We start from the raw sequence: 20,606 nt of genomic DNA on the forward strand, positions 1-20,606 counted from the left end.
TAAGGAACTCAATGACACCATGAAGTGTAGCAACATTCACATTATAGGGATCCCGGAAGGAAAAGAGAGAGTAAAGAGGGCAGAACATTTGAATAATAGCTGAAAACTTCCTAAATCTGAGGAAAGAAACAAAAATCCAGATCCAGGAGGCCCAGAGAGCCCCCAACAAAGATCAACCCAAGGAGATCCACACCAAGACACATAATTAAAATGGCAAAAAGTAGTGATAAAGACAGAATTTTAAAAGCAGCAAGATAAAGGAAAACAGTTACATACAATGGATGGAACTCCTATAGAGCTACCAGCTGATTTTTTAGCAGAATCTTTGCAGGCCAGAAGGGAGTGGCATGATGTAATCAGAGTGCTGAAAGAAAACAAAACTTGCAATAAAGAATACTCTATCCAGTAAGACCATCATTCAGAATAGAAGGAAAGATAAAGAGTTTCCAGACAAATTTTTTTTTTCATTCATGACCACTAAGCCAGCCCTACAAGAAATATTAAATGGGACTGTTTGAGTGGAAAGAACATGAGTGGGAGTAAGTAGGAAGTACCAAAGCAGTCGAATTAAGTATATCTATAAAAATCAGTCAAGAGATTCACAAAATAAAAGGGTGTAAAGTATGACTCCATATACTCAAAACCTGGTGGGAAGGGGAGGAAGAGGAGTAACAAAGGGGTTCAAGCTTAAATCTAGATCAACTTAATACACACTGCTATAGGCATACTATCTTGTATGCCTCTAATAAAGATTAGAGCAGAAAAAAAATAGAAACTAAACAAACAAACAGATCAATGAAACTAAGAGCTTGTTCTTTGAAAAGATCAAGAAAATTGATAAGCCTTTGGCTAGAATCATCAAAAAGAGGGAGAGGAGGACTCAAAATCAGAAATTAAAGAGGAGAAATAACAACCAACACTCAAAAAAAGATTATGACAATATTATGAAAAACTCACAACTGATGTCATCCTCAAAGGGGAAAAACAGCTTTTTCCCTAAGGTCAGGAACAAGACAAGGTTGTCCATTTTCATCACTTTCATTCAATATAGTACTGTGGCTAGGACCACAGCAATTAAACAATAAAGAGAAATAAAAGGCATCCAAATTGGTAAGGAAGATGTAAAACTCTATTTGCAGATGACATGATATTATATATCAAAACTCTAAAGATTCCACCAAAAGCCTATTAGAACTGATAAATGAATTCAGTAAAATCTGGGATACAAAAATCAATGCACAGAAATCCATTGCATTTCTAATACACTAATAATGAAGTAGTAGAAAGAGAAATTAAGAAAACAATCCCATTTACAATTGCACCAAAAAGAACAAAATACCTAGGAATAAACTTAACGAAGATGGTGAAAATCTTGTGCTCCGAAAACTATAAAACACTGTTGAAAGAAATTGAAAACAAAACAAGTGGAAAGATATTCCAGGCTCATGGATTGGGATACCCAATATTGTTAAAATATCTATACTACCTAAAGCAATCTACAGATTTAGTGCACTCCCTACCAAAATACCAAAAGCATTTTTCACAGACCTAGAGCACACAATTCTAAAATTTGTATGGAAACACCACCACAATAAAAAAAGCAAAACAAACCCTGAATATTAGCCAAAGCAATCTTGAAGAACAATATCACTGAATGTGTCATAATCCCAGATTTCAAGTTATACTACAAAGCTGTAGTAATCAAAACAGTATGGTCCTGGCACAAAAAATAGACACATAGATCAATGGAACAGAATAGAGAGCCCAGAAACAAACACATGCTTTTATGCTCAATTAATCTATGACAAAAGGGATAAGAATACATACTAGGAAAAAGTCAATCTCTTCAACAAGTAGTACTGAGAAAACTGGACAGCTGCTTGCAAAAGAATGAAACAGGACCACCCTCTTACACCACACACAAAAGTAAACTCTAAATGGATTAAGGACCTAAATGTCAGACCTGAAACTATAAAAATCCTAGGGGAGAGCACAGGTGGTAATTTCTCTGATATCAGCAAGAGCAAAGTTTTTCTACTTATGTCTCCTGAGGCAAAGGAAAGAAAAGCAAACATCAGTTATTGGGACTACACCAAAATAAAAAGCTTTTGCACAGCAAACGAAACAATCAACAAAACAAAAAGACAAGCTGCTGACCGACTGGGAGAAGATATTAGCAAATGACATGTCCAACAACAGGTTAGTATCCAAAATATATAAAGAATTTATAAAACACTACCCCAAAAATAATCTAATTTAAAAACAGGCATAAGACATGAACAGGTATTTTCCCAAGGGCATACAGATGGCCAACAGACACACGAAAATATGCTCAACATCACTCATCATCAGAGAAATGCAAATCAAAACCACAATGAGATATCACCTTACACCTGTCATAATAGCTAAAATCAAAAACACAAGAAACAAGTGTAGGTGAGGATGTGTGCTTTGTTGGTGCCACTGCAAACTGGTACAGCCACTGTGGAGGTTCCTAAAAAATTAAAAATACAACTACCATCTTATCCAGTAATTCCACTATTATTTACCCAGAAGATAGGAAAACACTAATTCAAAAATATATACGCACTCCTATGTTCATTGCAGCATTATTTACAACAACCTAAGTCTATGGAAGCAACCCATGTCCACCGAGAGATGAATGGGTAAAGATGCCGGGTATATATATAATGGAATATTACACATTTAAAAAAAACAATGAGATCTTGCCATTCTCAACAACGTGGACGGATCTACAAGGAATGATGCTAAGTGAAACAAGCCAGAGAAAGACAACCACATGATTTTACTCACATATAGAATTTAAGAAACAAAACAAACAAACAAAGGAAAAAAGAGCCTAACAAAAACCCAGACTCTTAACTATAGAGAACAAACTGCTGGTCACCAGAGGGGAGGTGGGGGGGATGGGTCAAACAGGTGAAGGGGGTTACGAGTACACTTATCATGAGGAACACAGACTGCAGAATTGTAGGATCACTATATTACACACCGGAAACTAACATAACACTGTACTGGAATACATAACTATACTGGAATTTTTTAAAAGTTGGATTCCAAACTTCTCTCTCTAGACTCAGCCTCTGAATACTTTGGTAAAAAGGGACAAGCCTAACCTACTATTGGGAAACCGAGGGGGACACAGTCTTTGAGACCTGAAAGAAAAATCTAAGAAAGCCCCCTGCCCTCAGACATCCTAATCATCAACTTCTCTTTGACATGAAAGGGAGGGAATGTCCTTGGAGTGCTTGACTAAAACTGGGGGACTATCATCATCCCATAGGGTATTGTAGCCAACAACTAGGCCCTGTGGTGGCTTGGGGACATCCACCTTGCCTTAGAGCCATTCCTGCCACCGCCTTTTGGATTAAGGCCACTGAGGGAGCAGCCAAGGGTTTCCTTTAAGCATCCTTGTGTCCTGTACAGCAAATCCCTTCTGAAGCCTCATCCCACCTAACCCTGTCCAGCCTACTGCCTCACCTCCTAGGACATTCTCCTATTAACTGCTCCTCCCGTTAACTTTTTCTCATTACGGTAGCCTTAACCCTGCCACCCTTCCCTACTCCTTCATGGATGAACTCCCTGCTAACTACTTAATGTTGACAGATCACCTTTTGGTTCCCTGTGACAATTTTTAGAAAGTTCTAACCAATGTAGACTTTTCATGGTTTACTGATGGTTCTTATTTAAAGGATGGAAATGGTAAATATCATGCTGGGCGTGCTACTGCAACTCCCTTGGGAGTCCCTGAGGCAGCACCTTTACCTCTGGCCAGTTCAGCCCAAGAAGGCTGAGTTATTCATCTAACTTTTATACAAGCTTCTTTTTAGCCACGGGTAAAACCATAAATATTTATATTGATAGTCGGTATGCCTTTGGGGTAGCTTATGATTTTGGAACGTTATGGAAGCAGCAAGGTCTCCTTACCTCCAATGAAGATAAGATTCAAAGTGGCTCCTTTGTCTAAAATTTACCAGATGTTATACTTTTGCCGGCAGCTCTAGCTATTACTAAGGTTCCTGGGCATTAGAGACTCCACTCTCTGGAGGCCAAAGGAAACCATTCTGCTGATGTTTCTGCCAAAAATGCTGCTCTCAGGGAGACGATAGCCGAACCTCTGCCATCCTCCAAAGGGAGTTCTTCCAAATTATAATTTGGAAAAATTGACCAGAGATGCCCAACACTTGGCCCCAGAAAAGGAGAAACAATATTGGAAATCTCATAACTGTTGCTTCGATAAAAAGAGAGAACTCTAATTTGAACCAAACAACAATCTTGCTCTACCTGACATTCTAAAATTCCTACTACTTTGTAAGTACTTTGTACATGTATTAAATCACTGCTCTCCATCATAGCATTCATGGGCCAATATTTGTAGAGAAATATTAAGAAGGCTACAACAAGACTGTCTACCTTGCTTGTCACACTTGTCCAAAATACAATTCTGGGAAACCTGTCCATACTACCTGTGGATATTTTTAATTGTCCAATAGACCTTTTGAGTTTTGGCAAATGGGTTTCATGCTATTTCCCTCATCTCATGGACAGAAGTAGGCTTTAGTCATGGTTTGCATGTTTTCTCACTGGTCCAAAGTTTTCCCTGTAGATAGGCCAATTCTATTAGAAAAAATTTATCCCCACCTGGGGAACCTCTCTTGAAGTGCATAGTAATTGGGGAACCCATTTCACTGGCCAGTCTACACTGTTTGGCTAGTATTACAACACATCCATTTGTGCATGTCATCCTCCATTCTCAGGATTAGTTGAACACAATAACTGCACTATTAACACTCAACTGGCAATATTTATAGAGACCCTCCAACTACTTTGGCCAAAGGCATTGCTATTGGGCCTTCTAAATCTCAGATCCACCCACTTTGGAACTTAGAAACTCTCACCCTTTGAGACAGTCACAGGATGTCCATTGCACTTGACTGCTCCTCTTTTGACCCAGGTTGATAAAGAGGATACTTCAATATCGTAAAGGTCTAGTTACTTCTATTAAAAATAACCATGCTTTGGTAGAGCAGTCTTTTCACAGTGCACTCCTAGGGAACAATGATCTTAAGCATCACACCTTGCAACCTGATTTTGCCTATTGGAAAAGATACCTCCAGAAAGACAATCTTCAATTTTTCTGGAAAGGCCCTCATCAGGTACTGCTACCCAAAACCTGGCCACCAAACTCCAGAGAATAACCTGGATCCATATGGCACATCTGTAAAAAGCACCAAACCCTGACTGGACCCACACGCCATCTGGTGACCTAAGATTAAAGATTTCTTGGTGAAACAGACAAGATCTGGAGAGACAGCTTTCCCAAGATGTCCAGACCAGCCTATATACCTTTTTCCTCACTGTTGATTCTTCTAGCTCTCTTGTGAAAAGAAAATACCCTTTAGCTGCATTTCCCAATCTCTTGCAAAAGGAGGAATCTTCTTTGGATTTATAACATTTTCAAAAACAGCTTATGATCCTGTGAGCATTTCCGAAGAGTTACAAGGTTCAGAATTCACAAAATTTTCTTTTACTTGAATTACTAATGGACTCTGGATCCCTATCCAAATTCATTGTTTCTGAATTTAAAACTACAGACTATTACTGATCACACATAGGGTTCTAAACAGCTCTTTTGAAATAATACAGTTTTAAAATGTCTTTGAAGTTTTGCAATTCTTGCAAAAAGTTTGTTAACTATTGCTTTGTGTTTGTGCATGGGCTGTATCTTCCCAAATGTGCTTGGTTATTTCATTCAATGCTTCTGCCTCATAGTCACTTCAAGAGGAGACTTCCAGGAAGCATAGGTGACTCCACGTTTGCCTTCACAAGGAGAAGCTTTTCCTCCCTAAGGAAGTGCTAATAAAGGTTCTCAGTTGGCTACTTTCAGATCTAGGGCCCTGGTCTAGAACCAACACACAATTTGGAATCACCACATTGCTTTTGATTCTGGACTTGTTGTTTATCAATCTTTTGCAGAGAGGATGTGCAATAAAGTGATACTGGTTTCAGCACTCACTCTCTGGGGAAGATACAGGAAGTTCCTGAGCATTTCTCCCTAACTCTCCCTGTTACCCAAATGGGCTTATGGTTGGAACCACTCTGCACTTTCCCTTCCATGTGAGACATGGCAGCCAGGAAAGGTCCTTCCCGACATGGAGAACAAAACCACGAAATATAAGGAACTTGACTGTTGATCAGCAATGCTTTCAAGGAAAGATGTTGATCAAAAGGGGGAAACATAAACATCAGTAATGGGCAACCTCACTAAAATAGAGTCGGAAGGTTTCAGCAAGGGAGCTTTCATACTGTATGGCTTGTAATCAATTGCAGACCCAACAAGAGATGTACTTGACCTTGTAAGTGGATGCTACTCTACTACTCCAGCCAGAGGAAGAGATGCTTTCCTCATCCTCCAGGCAACAGCTCAGCCAACGAGAAGCCACCACACTCGGAGCTCCCAGGCTACTCCAATGGACTTTCAGCTTATAACAGCCTTCCCAACGGACCCCTCTTCTCAAGAAAGCAAGCCTCTCCTTTGTTCTCCAGACTTGGCTCCAGCTTTGTGGCAGATTGTCCTGAACTGATCCCCACCCCCCACCCCCCAAAAAACCCCATCTTTTGCTGGTGAAATAACTGGCCCTTTTCTAAGGTTAACAACAATACTAAGTGGAACTTTTGTCTCCCTCCTTGTAGATTCTGTTTCCACTAATTTTTTGTTGATTTTCATCTTCATTTTTTTTTTGAGATGGCCTTCATTTTTCAAATTGCATGTTTTCTCCAAATTTGTGATGACTTTGGGCCATCCACTCATTTCAGAGAGAGGGAGACAGAAACAAGTAGGGATGGGTTGGTGAACGCTGGCTTCATGGAAGACAGCAGCCTTTTCCCGGAGGGACTTCTGGATGGCCAGATTTTCCCCCAGTGCCCTTTGGTTCCTCCAGAAAAGAACGTGGGAGCCAAGTGTGGGAAGGAGTTGAGGATGCACCATTCGGGGTCTGGATTTTCCTTCTGTATCCTCCTGGTCTAAGCAGGGCCTGCTGTCCTTGAGTTCAAATTCACCCCAGTGTAAACCTCCTGACTCCTAGAGGGTAGCAGGGTGAAGGATGGTTTTAATTCACCCCCCCTTCCAGCCTCTGGCCTCAAGCCTGCACTCAGACATCATAAAGCCTCGGTGCAGAGCCTCCGCTTCCGTCAGTTGCAGCCTCCAGTGGGCTGTTGCTCTTCGCTTCCTCTGCTTAGTCAGGCCCCGCCTTTTGTACTCTGTCTTCTTAGTATTTGAAGACTTTTTCCGAAGTAAAAAGGAGATAAACACATTTTGTCATTTTTGTTTTTAATTGGAAGACTCAAAGTAGTCTGAGTCACCCTGAAAAATGGGGATAGTTGTCCAATGAAGAAAGTTAACTCACTAGGTCTGTAACTTCTTTGTTTTAACCACTAGATGGTGCTGACACATCTAAAGATGAGGAGCCGAGCCCCTGCCGGCCCCTTCCAGGGATTTGGACGGATCTGTGCTCAAGACTGTTCTCATTTGGACAAAAAATTTGCTTTTAGATAAGGCCACAGTGTTTTTAAGGAACTATTCTATTAAAAATATCCTCCGTATTACAGGGGGAACACTTTAATCCTAGTCTTTGTAGCCTGAAAGATAGTTTAATCGTTGCTAGATGTGAAAACTTAGATGAGTTCTTAACACCCAGACTCAGGTCTCTCATATATGAAATGGCAAAATAACTCTGTTAGAAGGTGGAAGAGGGGGCAGCCCGGGTGGCTCAGCGGTTTAGCACCACCTTCAGCCCAGGGTGTGATCCTGGAGACCCAGGATCGAGTCCCACGTCAGGCTCCCTGCATGGAGCCTGCTTCTCCCTCTGCCTGTGTCTCTGCCTCTCTCTCTGTGTCTCTCATGAATAAATAAATTTTAAAATATATTTTAAAAATGAAAGATAGAAAGTGACACCATCTGTATGCCAGAGGGGAGCGTAAGATGGAGGGCCAAAGATGGAGTCAGTGTTGTCAGCACTCCTCCACCCCACTGTCAACATCTTTACCGACTATCATTCTTGCAGGTCAATCTGCCATAAGAACCCTAGGGTCAGATATGGGGAGGGGACTTTCCTACCTGACAGCATCAATATAAAGAGCAACATGAGTGACCTGGTAAAGTGATCCCTTCCTCTGACTCAATGGTGGTAGTAATTGTGAGCTTCCATGTAAGTGGTGGTCCATGACAGGGAGACATTTCCTGATGCACCAGAAAGGAATGTCAGCAACGTGAGACTAGGGGCCAGAAGACGAATGTTTACAGGCAATAGATATGACAAGTCTTGTTTTAGCACAGTCGCTGTTTGGTCTCCATGAGCCAGTGCCACCCCTGGCTTTCACCATTCCTCCTTCTTGACATGTAGGAGTGACGATCACTCTAGCTACTTCCAGCTGAGAAGGGGCACAATCGTGATTTGAGCAATGAAACTGTCTTCCATCCAATTGCAGATGTTCCTAGTGGTAAGTTGAGCCCCACCCTTCGGAGAGCCATCCTTTAGGACCTCTCCTGGAGAGTCTTAGCACCTGTTCCACATTTCATAACAAGGTAAATTAGGTCGGTTCGATGAAGCAGTGGTCGGTCTCATTTCAGGAGGCAGGCCTGCAGGTGGGCTTTCAAAGTCAGGCCTGTTGTGTGCAAGCAATCAGATAGAAAATTAGCCAGGTATGCAAAGAAACCAGAATTCAGGATCCAGCCTGGTTTTATAGATAAATGATAAACACTCAAGGACAATTAATCAGAACTAGAATCTAACACCCATAGAGGTATGTTAGGAAAACAATTTTGTCTTTCTTCACTAAAGTCGGCCCCATTTCTAGCAAAGGTAGCAAAATTAAGTTGTCTGTAAAACAAGTCAGGTTTAACAAAGTTGGCCTATTTGCATAAGGGTAGCAAGAATAGTGACTGACCATTTAGATTCTTTTAAATTGGCTTTGCTAGAACTTTCCATAAAGAATTTCAGAGTGAGCCTTTAACAGCCTTCCAAGTCTAAGAGCCAAGTCAAATATTCATCATCAGACTTGCCAGCAATATCTACAGGTTTGATTGCTTCCTCTTTTCTCGAGGTCCCCCCAAATCTCCCAAAGTTCCTGAGCCTGCGAAAGTGACCTCCCTTACTTACCTGGTAAAGCTCCCAGGAACACGGTAAGCAAGGTACCAGGGCAATTTTTTTCCAAGGGGCTTCACTGGCTGCATAAAGTCAACCTGAGTTCCATAAACCTATCTTGTTATAACGGAGTCTAAGCATCTCTCTCTCAAATATAGCATTTCAATCAAAGCCTTGGTAATATAACTAATATTTCTAATGGTGTCATCTTAAAAGGAAAACAGTTTCTTATTGAACTTATGAAAATAATTATAATTGATTTCCCATTTTGTCCTTGCCACAAGCCCTGGCCAAACCCTCTGAGTATGAACTTACATTCATAACTCACATCTGGCATTAATACCCCCCAGGGTCTGTACTTGTTTTACTACCAATTTTGCCAGTAAGAAAGCCTCTTGCTGTTTAGCACCCAACCCCCTTGGTTTCCCTTCTTAACCAAGGCATATAAATGTCTTAGTATCTGTGCCAGAATGGGATAAGAGGTCTCCAGTAACCCAATTAACCAACAAAAGCCTATGATTCTCTTACTGTTTTAGGGATTGGGAGGGCTTACATTTGATCAACGACCCCCTCTAGCATCCTTTTGGTCTTCCCCAGAATGACATCCAAGAGCTTTACTAATTGACCCAGACCTTGGATCCTGTAGATTTATCTCCCATCCTTATGGCCGGTCGCGTGCAGGGTGGCGGGTCCCGTGCAGGGTGGCCGGCTGCTGTGGCTCGTGCCTGGGGCAGTGACGGCACCTGGGCCCCGAGCCCTGGAAGCCACGGGCATCTGGTGTGGACAACTGATACGCCTCAGCTGTGCCACCACCGTGGGCCGCTTTGCCAAGGCCACTTAGGATGCCACTTCCAAGACCTACAGATACCTCTGCCCTAATCTCTAGAAAAAGAGAGTGTTCACCAGGTGTCCCTCTCAGGGACTCACTGGCGATCTTGTGAATCTTGTGAAGACCGCACCACAGTCTCTGAGCAGAGGCCCCAGGCTGCAGCCGTGGCCACCACATAGTTTCATACAAGAATTAAAAAAGGGAATTAAAGCCTATTTAAAAAGATTGGTAGATAGATGGATAAAAACAGAAAGACAGACAGAAAGACCACCTGTGCACCAGAGGATCGCTACTCCTTATCTAAAGGGGTGCCTTCTATGGGCCAGAGGGGAGAACAAGGAGAGCCGATATCTGCTCAGTCCCTGTCCTGAGCCTTCCTACCCTGCAGCTCATATTTTGTAGGAGCTGATTATTTATTACATATCTCACAGGGGCATGTAGCAGGTGCACAGAAAGTGCTAGGAAAGGCAACACCGAGTAAATATTAGGCCTTTAAGATCATCACTTCAAGGGCAACATAATTTCTGGCATCATTAGTTTAAAATGAATTATTTCTTCTCTCATCCTTATCTCACTTGAATGATAAGGGTTTTTTTTTTCCCCATTTTTTTCCCCAAGTGAAGCAATGATTGTCTTTTTTAAAAATCTGAAAAACAGTTATAAGTAAAAGCGTTATGTGTACTCAGTGACCCACCTGAAATGGCCACAGATCTTGTGCACTCACTCAGCAGCTCACATGATGGACATTTCTGGGGGTTCCCTGGCCAGCTCACGTGGATTTCCTCTTCTGTGGGAATTGTCTATGATGCTCAGAAATGACTTGTTTTTACCATGAGACACCGTCCCAAGTCCTGGCTATTCAGTTCTTCCTTGAGTTCCATTAGAGACCACACGATCCTTACAATAAGTTTCTTAATCTGCTTATCTGAGTTTCATTTGGATTTTGCCACTCAGATGAATTTTAATGCAGCAAGGTGAGACAAAAGATTATTTTTAACAGCATCAGAATTTCTCTTAGGGATAGAACTGTTTTCCCTGAGAAGAAAATACCTTCCAAAGTAGCTTAGAATTTATGGTAAAATATCTAAGACGGAACTTGACAGGAAAAAGCTGCACTGCTACCGAAAGGATTCAGCACGAACTTGACATCAGAGGTGAGCAGTGCATTGTGTGTTTGTGGCAGCGGAGGATAAAGGCAAAGAGAGTACATATAGTATAGATCCCCAAAGCTAAATAATTCAGCAAAAATGGAAGGTGATCCAGCGGTGATCAAACACCGGGCTCCTTTGCCCAAACCCCAAGAGAATTGGCGGGACTCAGAGAAATCACAGCACGTGGAGTAGCCTTATTCCACTTTTATTTTTATTTCAGAGGTTAGGCTACTTCTGGAATTACAGAAGTAATTAGGCTACGCTGGAATTACACCTACTAGGACAAATGCTAATCAGCAAATTTTCTGATTTAAAACCACCAGTTTTTATGTGCTTGTCACACCTTAATATCATCTTACATTTGTTTTCCCTAAATGTTGTACTTCAGTTTGACCCTTAGTAATGATCTCAGTTATCGATCTAATTGGCCAAACCAAATATATTCAAGCAGTGTGTGTTTACTAAGCATCTTCTAGGAACTGCACTTACGAGTTCAATGTCACCTAGATTCATGGATCTTAAAGTCTAGCTGGAGAGAGAGAATATTTATTGCAACAACAAACAAATAATTTAAAATTGTGACCAGCACCATAAAAGATCAAGTAGGATATAGAGAAGAACAGGGCTGGGGGAACTATTTTAGATACAGTGGCCGAGGAACATATTTTTAATGAGCATGAAGAGCAACCCAGCATGGAAGGAGGGTTACAGGTGAAAAGAGAGTGTGTGTGAAGGTTCTGAGGGGGAAAAGATGGGTCACGTTTGAAAGGCAAGAGCAGGGTTTCAGAATCGTAGTTCTCCTGCGTCAGAGGAGGGAGCGATCTGATAAGGACTTGGGAGAGAAAGCCCTTTCCAGAAATTTTTCCATTCCAGTGAGCAATTCAATTTGGGCATGAAAGTAGACATATTTCCTATATTTAAATCATTTCCTCCATCTCCCATAACCCAGGGCCAAGCTTGGAGAGCTGACTTCACACAAAATGTGATACCTCTCCTTTGTTGTGGAGTGCATAAGAAAGTTGCCACCACCTTTCTGCGTGCACTTATCCTACTGACGCTACAAGATGACGTGTGCTACAATACATCCTTATTCCTCTTTGCTTCCAGAAGCTGCATGTGAAGACTGACCCGGATTGAAGCCACACATCCCAGCCCATGAAAGTGCTAAACATGAGCATAATCACAGTGAGGCAGGGCAGCTACCATGGGATCCTTCGTTTCCTATGATAAAGGGAGAAGTTACCAGAAGACAAAACCAAAGTGCTTACAAAGTGGAAGTTGAAGGTGTGTGACAATAATTCACCAATGAGAAGGATGTTATTTGCCTTTTTTGTTAGCAGCTAGCTTGTAGAAAAGTCATGATATTAAAATTCTCAAGTTACTGAAAGGAAATCTTATTCTTCATGTGGGAATGTTATCACCATATCCTTCATGCTTTCCTGGAATTTCTCTGTTATCTGATGATGGTTGGGGCAAAAGGCTTTTAGATGATAAGCAAGAAATCTGGGTCTTCTCCAAAGCCTGTGATCTTGGGCAAATCTTTACTCCTGGGGGGGCCTTGCTATCCCCATCTCTACAATTAAGGACTCAGAATAACTGTTTTCTGGCATGTCGTCCTGTTCTAAATTCAGCGATACTATGGGAAAACACAGTGATGTTGTAAAACGATTGGGAAAGATTGGAGTCAGCAGAGCTCGATGTGAGTTTTAGCACGAAGTCATGGTTCAGGTCTCAAAACAATTCTTAACCTTTTGAATCTCAGTTTCCTCATTTCTAAACCAAAATCACAAAAATAACACAAAACTAAATTATGTCTGGTTGAGGTCAAACGAAATGACAGATGGGAAAACTGCATAAAACCCAAACCTCAGCATGTATGTGAGTTTTATTACTATAATTATGATGATGAAAGTAAACATAAACAATACCAACCACATTTCCTGATCATCTCACAGGCTGTGAATAGGGGGTCTCTCTTTTTTAAAAAGATTTTATTTATTTATTTATTCATGACAGACACAGAAGGAGAGAGGCAGAGACACAGGCAGAGGGAGAAGTAGGCTCCATGCAGGAAGCCTGATGTGGGACTCGATCCCGGATCCCTGGGATCACGCCCTGGGCTGAAGGCACCACTAAACCGCTGAGCCAACCGGGCTGCCCAAATAGGGGGTCTCTTAATCTTCATGCCAACTCTTCGGGTTAGTATGTTTACTCTCACCATTTCCTGGAGATGGAAACTGAGGCAGAGGAGTTTAAATGACATGGCAGTGACAAAGAGGCCACACAACTAGGTGGTAGCAGAAGGCAGTTGTACTCCAGACCATAGTTTGGCTTCTCTATCAGTTCTAATCTGAAAAACTTAAAGTGAAAGGACATGATATGCTTTTTTAAAAAATTGATTTATTTGAGAGAGAGAGAGAGAGCCCATGTAGGAGCAGGGGATGGAGGGAGGAAGAGGAGTGGGAGAGAGAATCTTAAGCAGACTCCGCAGAGCCCAGAGCCCAACAAAGGGCTCAATCTCACCACCCTGAGATCATGACCGGAGTCGAAACCAAGAAACCAAGAGTCAGACACTTAACCAGCAGTGCCACCCAGGCGCCCCAAGGACATCATAGGTTTACTGTGACCACAAAGGATGGTTAGTTCTACTCCTAAAGCTTCTTCAGTCATACCCTAAATCGAAAAGCCTAGGTATTTTGTTTTTGGTAAAATTATCCCAAATAATTCACGGATTCTCAGTCTTGCAGCAAAATATACTGGTTTTAAAATTTTTCCTAAAAGTCATACGTCAAAAGAAATCAAGATGACCAGCACATAGAAATCCTATCTGTAGAGAAATTTTGGAAGGGAAATGTAGCAAGTTTAAACATACAGTTCCCAAACCTCAGGAAACCAAAAATAAATGCCCAAATGAGCAACAGCAAAACAATGCCCATGGTTATGTTCTTGTGCTGTAGAACCTTAATGTCTGTGAAGCCATCCCATTTCCCCACCCCCATCCCCAGCGAGCACTTAGGAAACTAACGGCTGCGTCTCCATCCAAATCAGGCTTCCGCACCAAGGCTGCGCTAATGACAGGCATGTTCCTGTGGCAGAATTTCAAAAGCAGCAGGCAACAATTTAATTAGTTCTAAGTCAATAAATCTCCATGAACTCTAGCAAGTCAGAAGAACATAAGCCTCGCTAGCAATTATCAGCAAAAGATTATTCATGTAGAACCATGATGTGCAACATTTGGCAATAGCCAACATGAAATATTTATAATTTTCTGAGAACGACTAACAATGAAGAATGGCATTAAAATGCATCAGAATTAAGTCTCCTAGGATCCTTGACTTAAAAAAAAAAAAGTCGCACAAAAGGATGTAAGACACAGGGAACCCCTGATTGAGAAATGGTCATGGGACAGACGACTCACAAAATAATTTCACAGGTGCTTTGCAAAGTTTTTCTGAAAAAAGGTGACCGCAGGACTATTTTATGTAGCAAAATGCAGTCCTGGTGGGAGTGGGTGGCACTGTGTTACTCATGTGTGTGTTGTATAGAGCCGCTTACCGTATAATTCGCTTGTTTGAATAATTCTTTAACATGAAGCAGCCCTTGGAATCTGCCCCAGACCTCATTTACGGATGTTAAACACAGCTTTGGGTGAAGAGGTGATTTTCAGCTTCAGTGGAAAGTAGTCTAATCTGAGAATTTGTGAGTTTTTGTCAAAGAATCTAATGAGACAAGCCAGAGGAGCATGCGTACTAGGCACCCCGCCTCACCTCCCTCAAGGTACGTGCACCACCCCCACACACCTGCACGCACAATTCAATTCGAATCCTGCAAATGTATACTCTGGTTAAGGGTGACCCCTTGACTGCCTTGAAGTAGAACTTAAGATGTCCCCCTACAAAGCCCTAAAAACAACTCAATTTCCAAGAGCGGTAGGCGAGTGGAATGTCATTTTTCCTGCATTCTTATAGGATTGCTCTTAATACCTGTTCTTTTTAAGGTTTTCATGGCTTGTCCTGCTGACCATGCTAAGCACCACAGGTTAGGGTTGGCTGTGAGTGATGGAAAATTCAAAATAATATTTTCTTAAACGAGACAAAAGTAAGAGTCCCAATAGGTGGTAAAGGCTGGTGTGATGGTTCCCAATGGCCTAGAGCCCCCCATCTTGTTGCTCTGCAGGTCCTGGCCTCCCCTCATGGACCAGGATGGTAAAAGCCACATTCCATCAAGAATTGGTGTAGATACGTTCCCTCCCCTTGAACCTGGCCAGGCCTTTAGAAAGTGGCAAAAGTGATGCTATGTGACCTCCCAGGTGGGTAGAAATGGACATGAAACTTCAGCCAGCTTCTCGTGGGACATTTGTCCTGGTAGCCTGCAGCTATCATGCGTGACATCTGACTACTATGAGGTGTCCATGGGGAAGGAAGAGAGAGAGTGGATGGGAAGCTAGGCAGAGGAGAGAGACAGGCTGGCAGGGAGGGAGAGAGAAGCTGGGCAAGGCAGTTATTTGATTATTTGGAGCTATTAAAATTCCATTGCTGTTCCAAAACGGGGAGAACAAATATTAGGGGACAAATCGCGGTCTCAACTGTGATACAGATGCAGCAGCACAGCAGTTTTTTGCAAATGTTGACAATTTCTTGCAATTTGGCAACACAAAAATTTGGTTTCCAGTTGGTGCAGGATTATCAGGCTTTATAGATAATTCTATAAATATTGAAAGCTGAGCACTCTTCCATTTACCTTGGGCAGAGGGTACTCTTGAAATACGTCTTGTTTGCCCAGTTCTTCCCAGATCTGTTTTCTGATGAAAAAGACTTTTTTAAATAAAAGTAGTATACAAACCATATAAAACCCTCAAGTGGTATAGAACAGTGCAAAATGAAGAAATCTTTGTCCTCCGTACCACACCCCTCCAAAAAAAACCCTCATTTCTCTTTACTCAGTGTCTTGTGAATTCTCCAGAAATTTCATTCAATGGCCATACTATCTATCAATCAATCGATGGATTAATTGATCTCAACATACAAACAAACCTGTACTGATGTGGTGTGCTATAAATGCTCCCATAAACTTTCCAATTTTTCCACATGAAAGCATATTTTGGAAATCTTTCCATGTGAAAGAAACTTTTTTTATTGATACACAAAACTTGAATATGTTTAAATTATAGAATTTCATAAATTTTGACACGTGTGTACATGAAGCTATCATCACAATCAAGATAATGAACGTATTCATCACCTCCACGTGTTCTCCCGCCCCTTCCTTCCAACTTCACCCCACATGCCAGGCAATCGCTGATCTGCTTCCTGTCTTTATAGATTAATTTGCAATCTTTAGCATTTTATGTAAATGGACTCCTACATTAAGCGCTTTATGTGTATGTGTGTCTGTCTTCTTTTACTCTGAGTAATCATTTCGGGAATTAGCCATGTTGTTGCATGTATCAATAGTTTGTTTCAGTTGTGTGCAGAGTACTACTCTATTATATGGATACACCTTAATTTACTAATCAAATTCATCTGGTGATAAATACTTGGTTTGTTCCCAGTTTTTGTCTATTATGTATAAAAACCGAAATATGCATTTGTGTCCAAATCTTTGTATGGACAGATGCTTTCATTTCTTTAGCTAAACAAGAAATAGAATGGTTAGATCATACAGTAAGTGTATTTTCATCTTTCTAAGAAACTGTCAAAATGTGTTTCGAAATTGACTGTATCATTTACCTTCCCAGCAGCAGTGAATGAGAGTTCCATTTCTTCCATTTCTTCTACATCCTCAACTCTCAGACTTTTAAATTTTGGACATTCTGATAAATGTGTGCACATACTCATTGTAGCTTTATGTTGCATTTTCCTGATGACTGATTATATGGAGTATCATTTCACATGTTCATCTGCCATTCATATATCTTCTTTGTTCCATCCAAATCTTTTGCTCAATTTTAAATCGGATTATTTTTCTTACACTTGTGTTTTTGAGATTCTTTACGTAATCTGGATACTATGGCTTATCTTTTCATTATCTTAGGTTTCTTTGAGAGTAGAAATCATCTTTGATAATATACAATTTTTCATTTATTGGTTGTGTATCTAAAAAACCTTTGCCTAACCCATGGTCACAAGTATTTTCTCCCATGTTTTTCCTTCCAGGAGTTTTATAGTCTTCATTTTCTATTACATCACATTTAGATTTATCATCAATTTTGAGTTAATGCTTATGTATAGTGAGATACAAATCAAGGATAATTTTTCTTTCATATGGGTATATACTTTTCTAGCACCGTTGGTTGAAGAGACTACCCTTTCTCCACTAAATTGCCCTTTCAACTTGAAAATTTGAAGAAACAAATGACCATATGTGTGTGAGTCTATTTCTAGATTCTGTTCTATTCCGATCTCTTTGTTTATTGTTGTGTACTGCACTGTTTGGATTGCTCTAGCTTTAGAGTATGTCTTGAAGTCAAATAGTGTAAGTCACCCAACTTTGTTCCATTACAAAGTTTTAAAAAATTATTCCAGACATTTTGTATTTCCTTATAAAGCATATAATCAGCTTATACATTTCTATCAAAAAAGTACACTGGGACTGCAATTTTGGGACAATTGACACCTTGTACTATTACTATACGTCCACTACTATCCTAAGAGACAAGACTATTGAGTCTTCTGCCCCATGAACATGGTGTGTGTATATATATACATATATATATATATCCATTTATTTACATGTTTACTTTCAGCAATATTTTGACATTTTCAATTAACTGATCTTACACATCTTTTCAAAGATGAATCGGAAGGTATTTCATATTTTTGTTACTATTGTCAAAAGTATTTTTTAAATGTTTCAATCTCCAATTGTTTGTTCCTAGTATATGATGATGTAACTGAATTCTGTGTATTGACCTTGTATCCTACAACCTTATCAAATGCACACTTTTATTTCTAAACACAATTTTGGTGGATTTCCTAGGATTTTCAACACCATTGTGTCATTAGTGAATTGACAGTTTCACTTCTTCCTTTCAAATCTGAATTTGAATGCCTTTTATTTCTCTTTTTTTCCTTATTGCACTGGCTAGAACCTCCTGCATAGTGTTGAATACAGGTGGTTCAAACATACATTCCTGCTTTGTCCTTTACCATTAAGTGTGAGGTTAGATGTAGGTTTCTCATAGATATACTGTATCTGGTTGACCAAGTACCCTTCTACTGTGAGTTTGCTGGAAGCTTTCATCAGGAATGGATGTGGATTTGTTAATGCTTTTTTGCATCTGTTGAGATGATCATGTTTTTTTCTTATTTAGATTTCTGATATATTTACTTACATCGGTCAATTTTACAATATAAAACCAAGTTTGAGTTCTTGGGAAAAATTCAAGTTCTCTGGCCCCTTTAAATGGCCCCAGGATGCAGGCGCTGGCACTCTAATTCTAGGAACTGCATTCCTGCCTCTCTAAAGCCCTGTTCATGCTCTCCTTTCCAACTCAAAACCTCAGCTTCTGATTTTCTCCTGGTCTTCTTCATGGGCAGTGTGGCTTAGATCTGCTTTCCCAGCTTTCATCTCAGCTTACCTTCCAGGACAACACTTCTAGTACTTGCCTTCCAGCAGGGCACCTTAGAATTTGTGCTACAGGCACCCACCTCAGACTTTGTGGGACCAACAATCTAGCCTTGCTTTGTGGGACCTTCCTCTCCAGCCTCTCTCAACAGAGTGGCATACACTTTCATAAATGTATTTTTTCATCTGTAATTTTATTAGCTCTCCCTATTTATAACACGGAAGAGAAAATTACAAATAAAAATAAGATATATAGTCAAGTACCTATATGATTATGTCTACAAATGTACACATTAAATAATAAAAATTATAGAATTACATAAAATTAAGCATAAAGTAATGTAAATAAGCACAGTACTTTGAAATATTGAATACCAAAAATCCAGTCTAGAGTAGAATAGAAAGGAATTTGCTTTATGTCTGTGACTTCTTTTTCCTGAATAATGTGTGACAGAAAAAAATAGATGTCTAATACAGTTCAATATTCCAGATTCCTGACTCTTTTGATGTGATTATTGTACATGTGTATGTAACTGAGGGAAAAGACTGCTGAATGTAGAAAAAATTGTTTTAAAATTCTACAAAAAAAACCTATCCCATAAAGTAAGGAGGCTAAACCAGAGAGAGTAAATTACCCATAGGAAATGGCCACACAAGAAGTTAGGAATTAGCAACACAACCAATTTTTCTGAATACAAAGACTAATAACTGTGGACTGTTGCCCACATCGCAAACATCGTGTTCCAAGAGTGTGCTTTCAATTGGTTTTCTGGACCTCAGCACCCAGTTCTCTATGGAAGCAATGTTTTAAGAATTTGCAGGCTGGTCTTTGAGACCGGTGGTCTCTTTATCTACTATGTAAAAGCGCTAGCTATTGACAAACAAAACTGGTAAGAAAAATACCACCGGATTGTCAGGAATTTTTTTAAAAATGAAAATGAAAGAAACTATTGAGTGATTTTGTTTTTAAAGTGTGAACTCTGTTGGCAGCTGAAGAGGAGTTGCTTTCCTGTCGTGAGGCTGAGGAGGTGGATAAAGACTAATCTGATTCCGAAGACATTTCTGGATTTTAAAGACTGGTGGCACTATTTATCATCATATAATTGCTGGAGAAAATACATGCCTTTTCTTACCACAGATGTTTTTCTTTCACTCTTCACCTATGAGTTAAGGTTGTTGTTGTTTTTTTTTCCCCCTTACCTTAGTAAGACAGCAGGGAAAGAGATGGCAGTAGAGAGAATTTCTTGTCTGCCAGGGTGGCATAGAACAAGATAGAACAATTAGAGAAAAGAGTGTCTTACAAGAGTATTGACAGAGTTGGGCAGCTAAATTAGGGGGATGTGATCCTCTGGAGGGAAGAGGAAGAAGGAAGGATGTGACTGAACCTGTCCGTGGAAGTTGCCAGAGGACAGGGACCACGGTGGCACCTGCAGTCTTGCTTGGGGCAGTGAGGAGCCTTCAGAGAGGAGCCCCAGTGGGGTGTGCGAAGATCTCATGCTTATAATCTAAAGAGAGAGGTCCTAGTTTTGTATGAACATTTAATTTGTAAAAACTACATCAATCAAACAAAAATTGTACATGCCTTTACATGTTTCCAGAGACCAAACATCAGCAAGGAAAAGGAAAAACCTTCAAAAGAAAAAACACTTAACGAATCACAGGTAAATATTTATGCAAATTTTAAGAGCTCTGCTGCTACATTTGAGTTTAAAATGCTTTGATTTTTTTTTAAAAAGATTTATTTATTCATGAAAGATACAGATAGAGAGAGAGAGGCAGAGGCACAGGCAGAGGGAGAAGCAGGCTCCCTGCAGGGAGCCTGATGCAGGACTCGATCCCAGGACCCCAGGATCACACCTTGAGCCAAAGGCAGATGCTCAACCACTGAGCCACGCA

The 20,606-nt window shown here is 40.5% G+C and overlaps 1 protein-coding gene and 1 long non-coding RNA gene across 45 annotated transcripts in view; one reads left to right on the forward strand and one right to left on the reverse strand.

Annotated features, from left to right (window-relative positions):
• The window catches only part of LOC144284446 (uncharacterized), a 53,523-nt gene that overhangs the window by 22,778 nt on the left and 10,139 nt on the right, over positions 1-20,606 (forward strand). For both annotated transcript variants that reach the window (XR_013352848.1, XR_013352849.1), the window contains exon 2: positions 12,252-12,428. This is a non-coding gene — a long non-coding RNA (uncharacterized LOC144284446). The remainder of the gene's footprint in view (positions 1-12,251; positions 12,429-20,606) is intronic.
• The window catches only part of LOC144284441 (uncharacterized), a 64,745-nt gene continuing 52,132 nt past the window's right edge, over positions 7,994-20,606 (reverse strand). For 34 of the 43 annotated variants that reach the window (XR_013352829.1, XR_013352831.1, XR_013352828.1 and 31 more), the window contains 2 exons: positions 15,885-15,945; positions 7,994-8,685 (listed from right to left, as the gene is read on the reverse strand). Coding sequence is in view for 1 of the 43 variants with exons in the window: in XM_077848982.1 (XP_077705108.1) it covers positions 8,680-8,685; positions 15,885-15,945 (67 nt within the window). In the remaining 42 variants the exon portion in view is untranslated. Of the gene's footprint in view, positions 8,686-14,699; positions 15,946-20,306; positions 20,340-20,606 lie in introns of those variants that run through there. The other 9 variants (XR_013352838.1, XR_013352836.1, XR_013352816.1 and 6 more) reach the window with 5 other exon arrangements.

The sequence above is a fragment of the Canis aureus genome, chromosome 15 (assembly GCF_053574225.1).
Source record: "Canis aureus isolate CA01 chromosome 15, VMU_Caureus_v.1.0, whole genome shotgun sequence".
Classification (NCBI taxonomy): domain Eukaryota; kingdom Metazoa; phylum Chordata; class Mammalia; order Carnivora; family Canidae; genus Canis; species Canis aureus.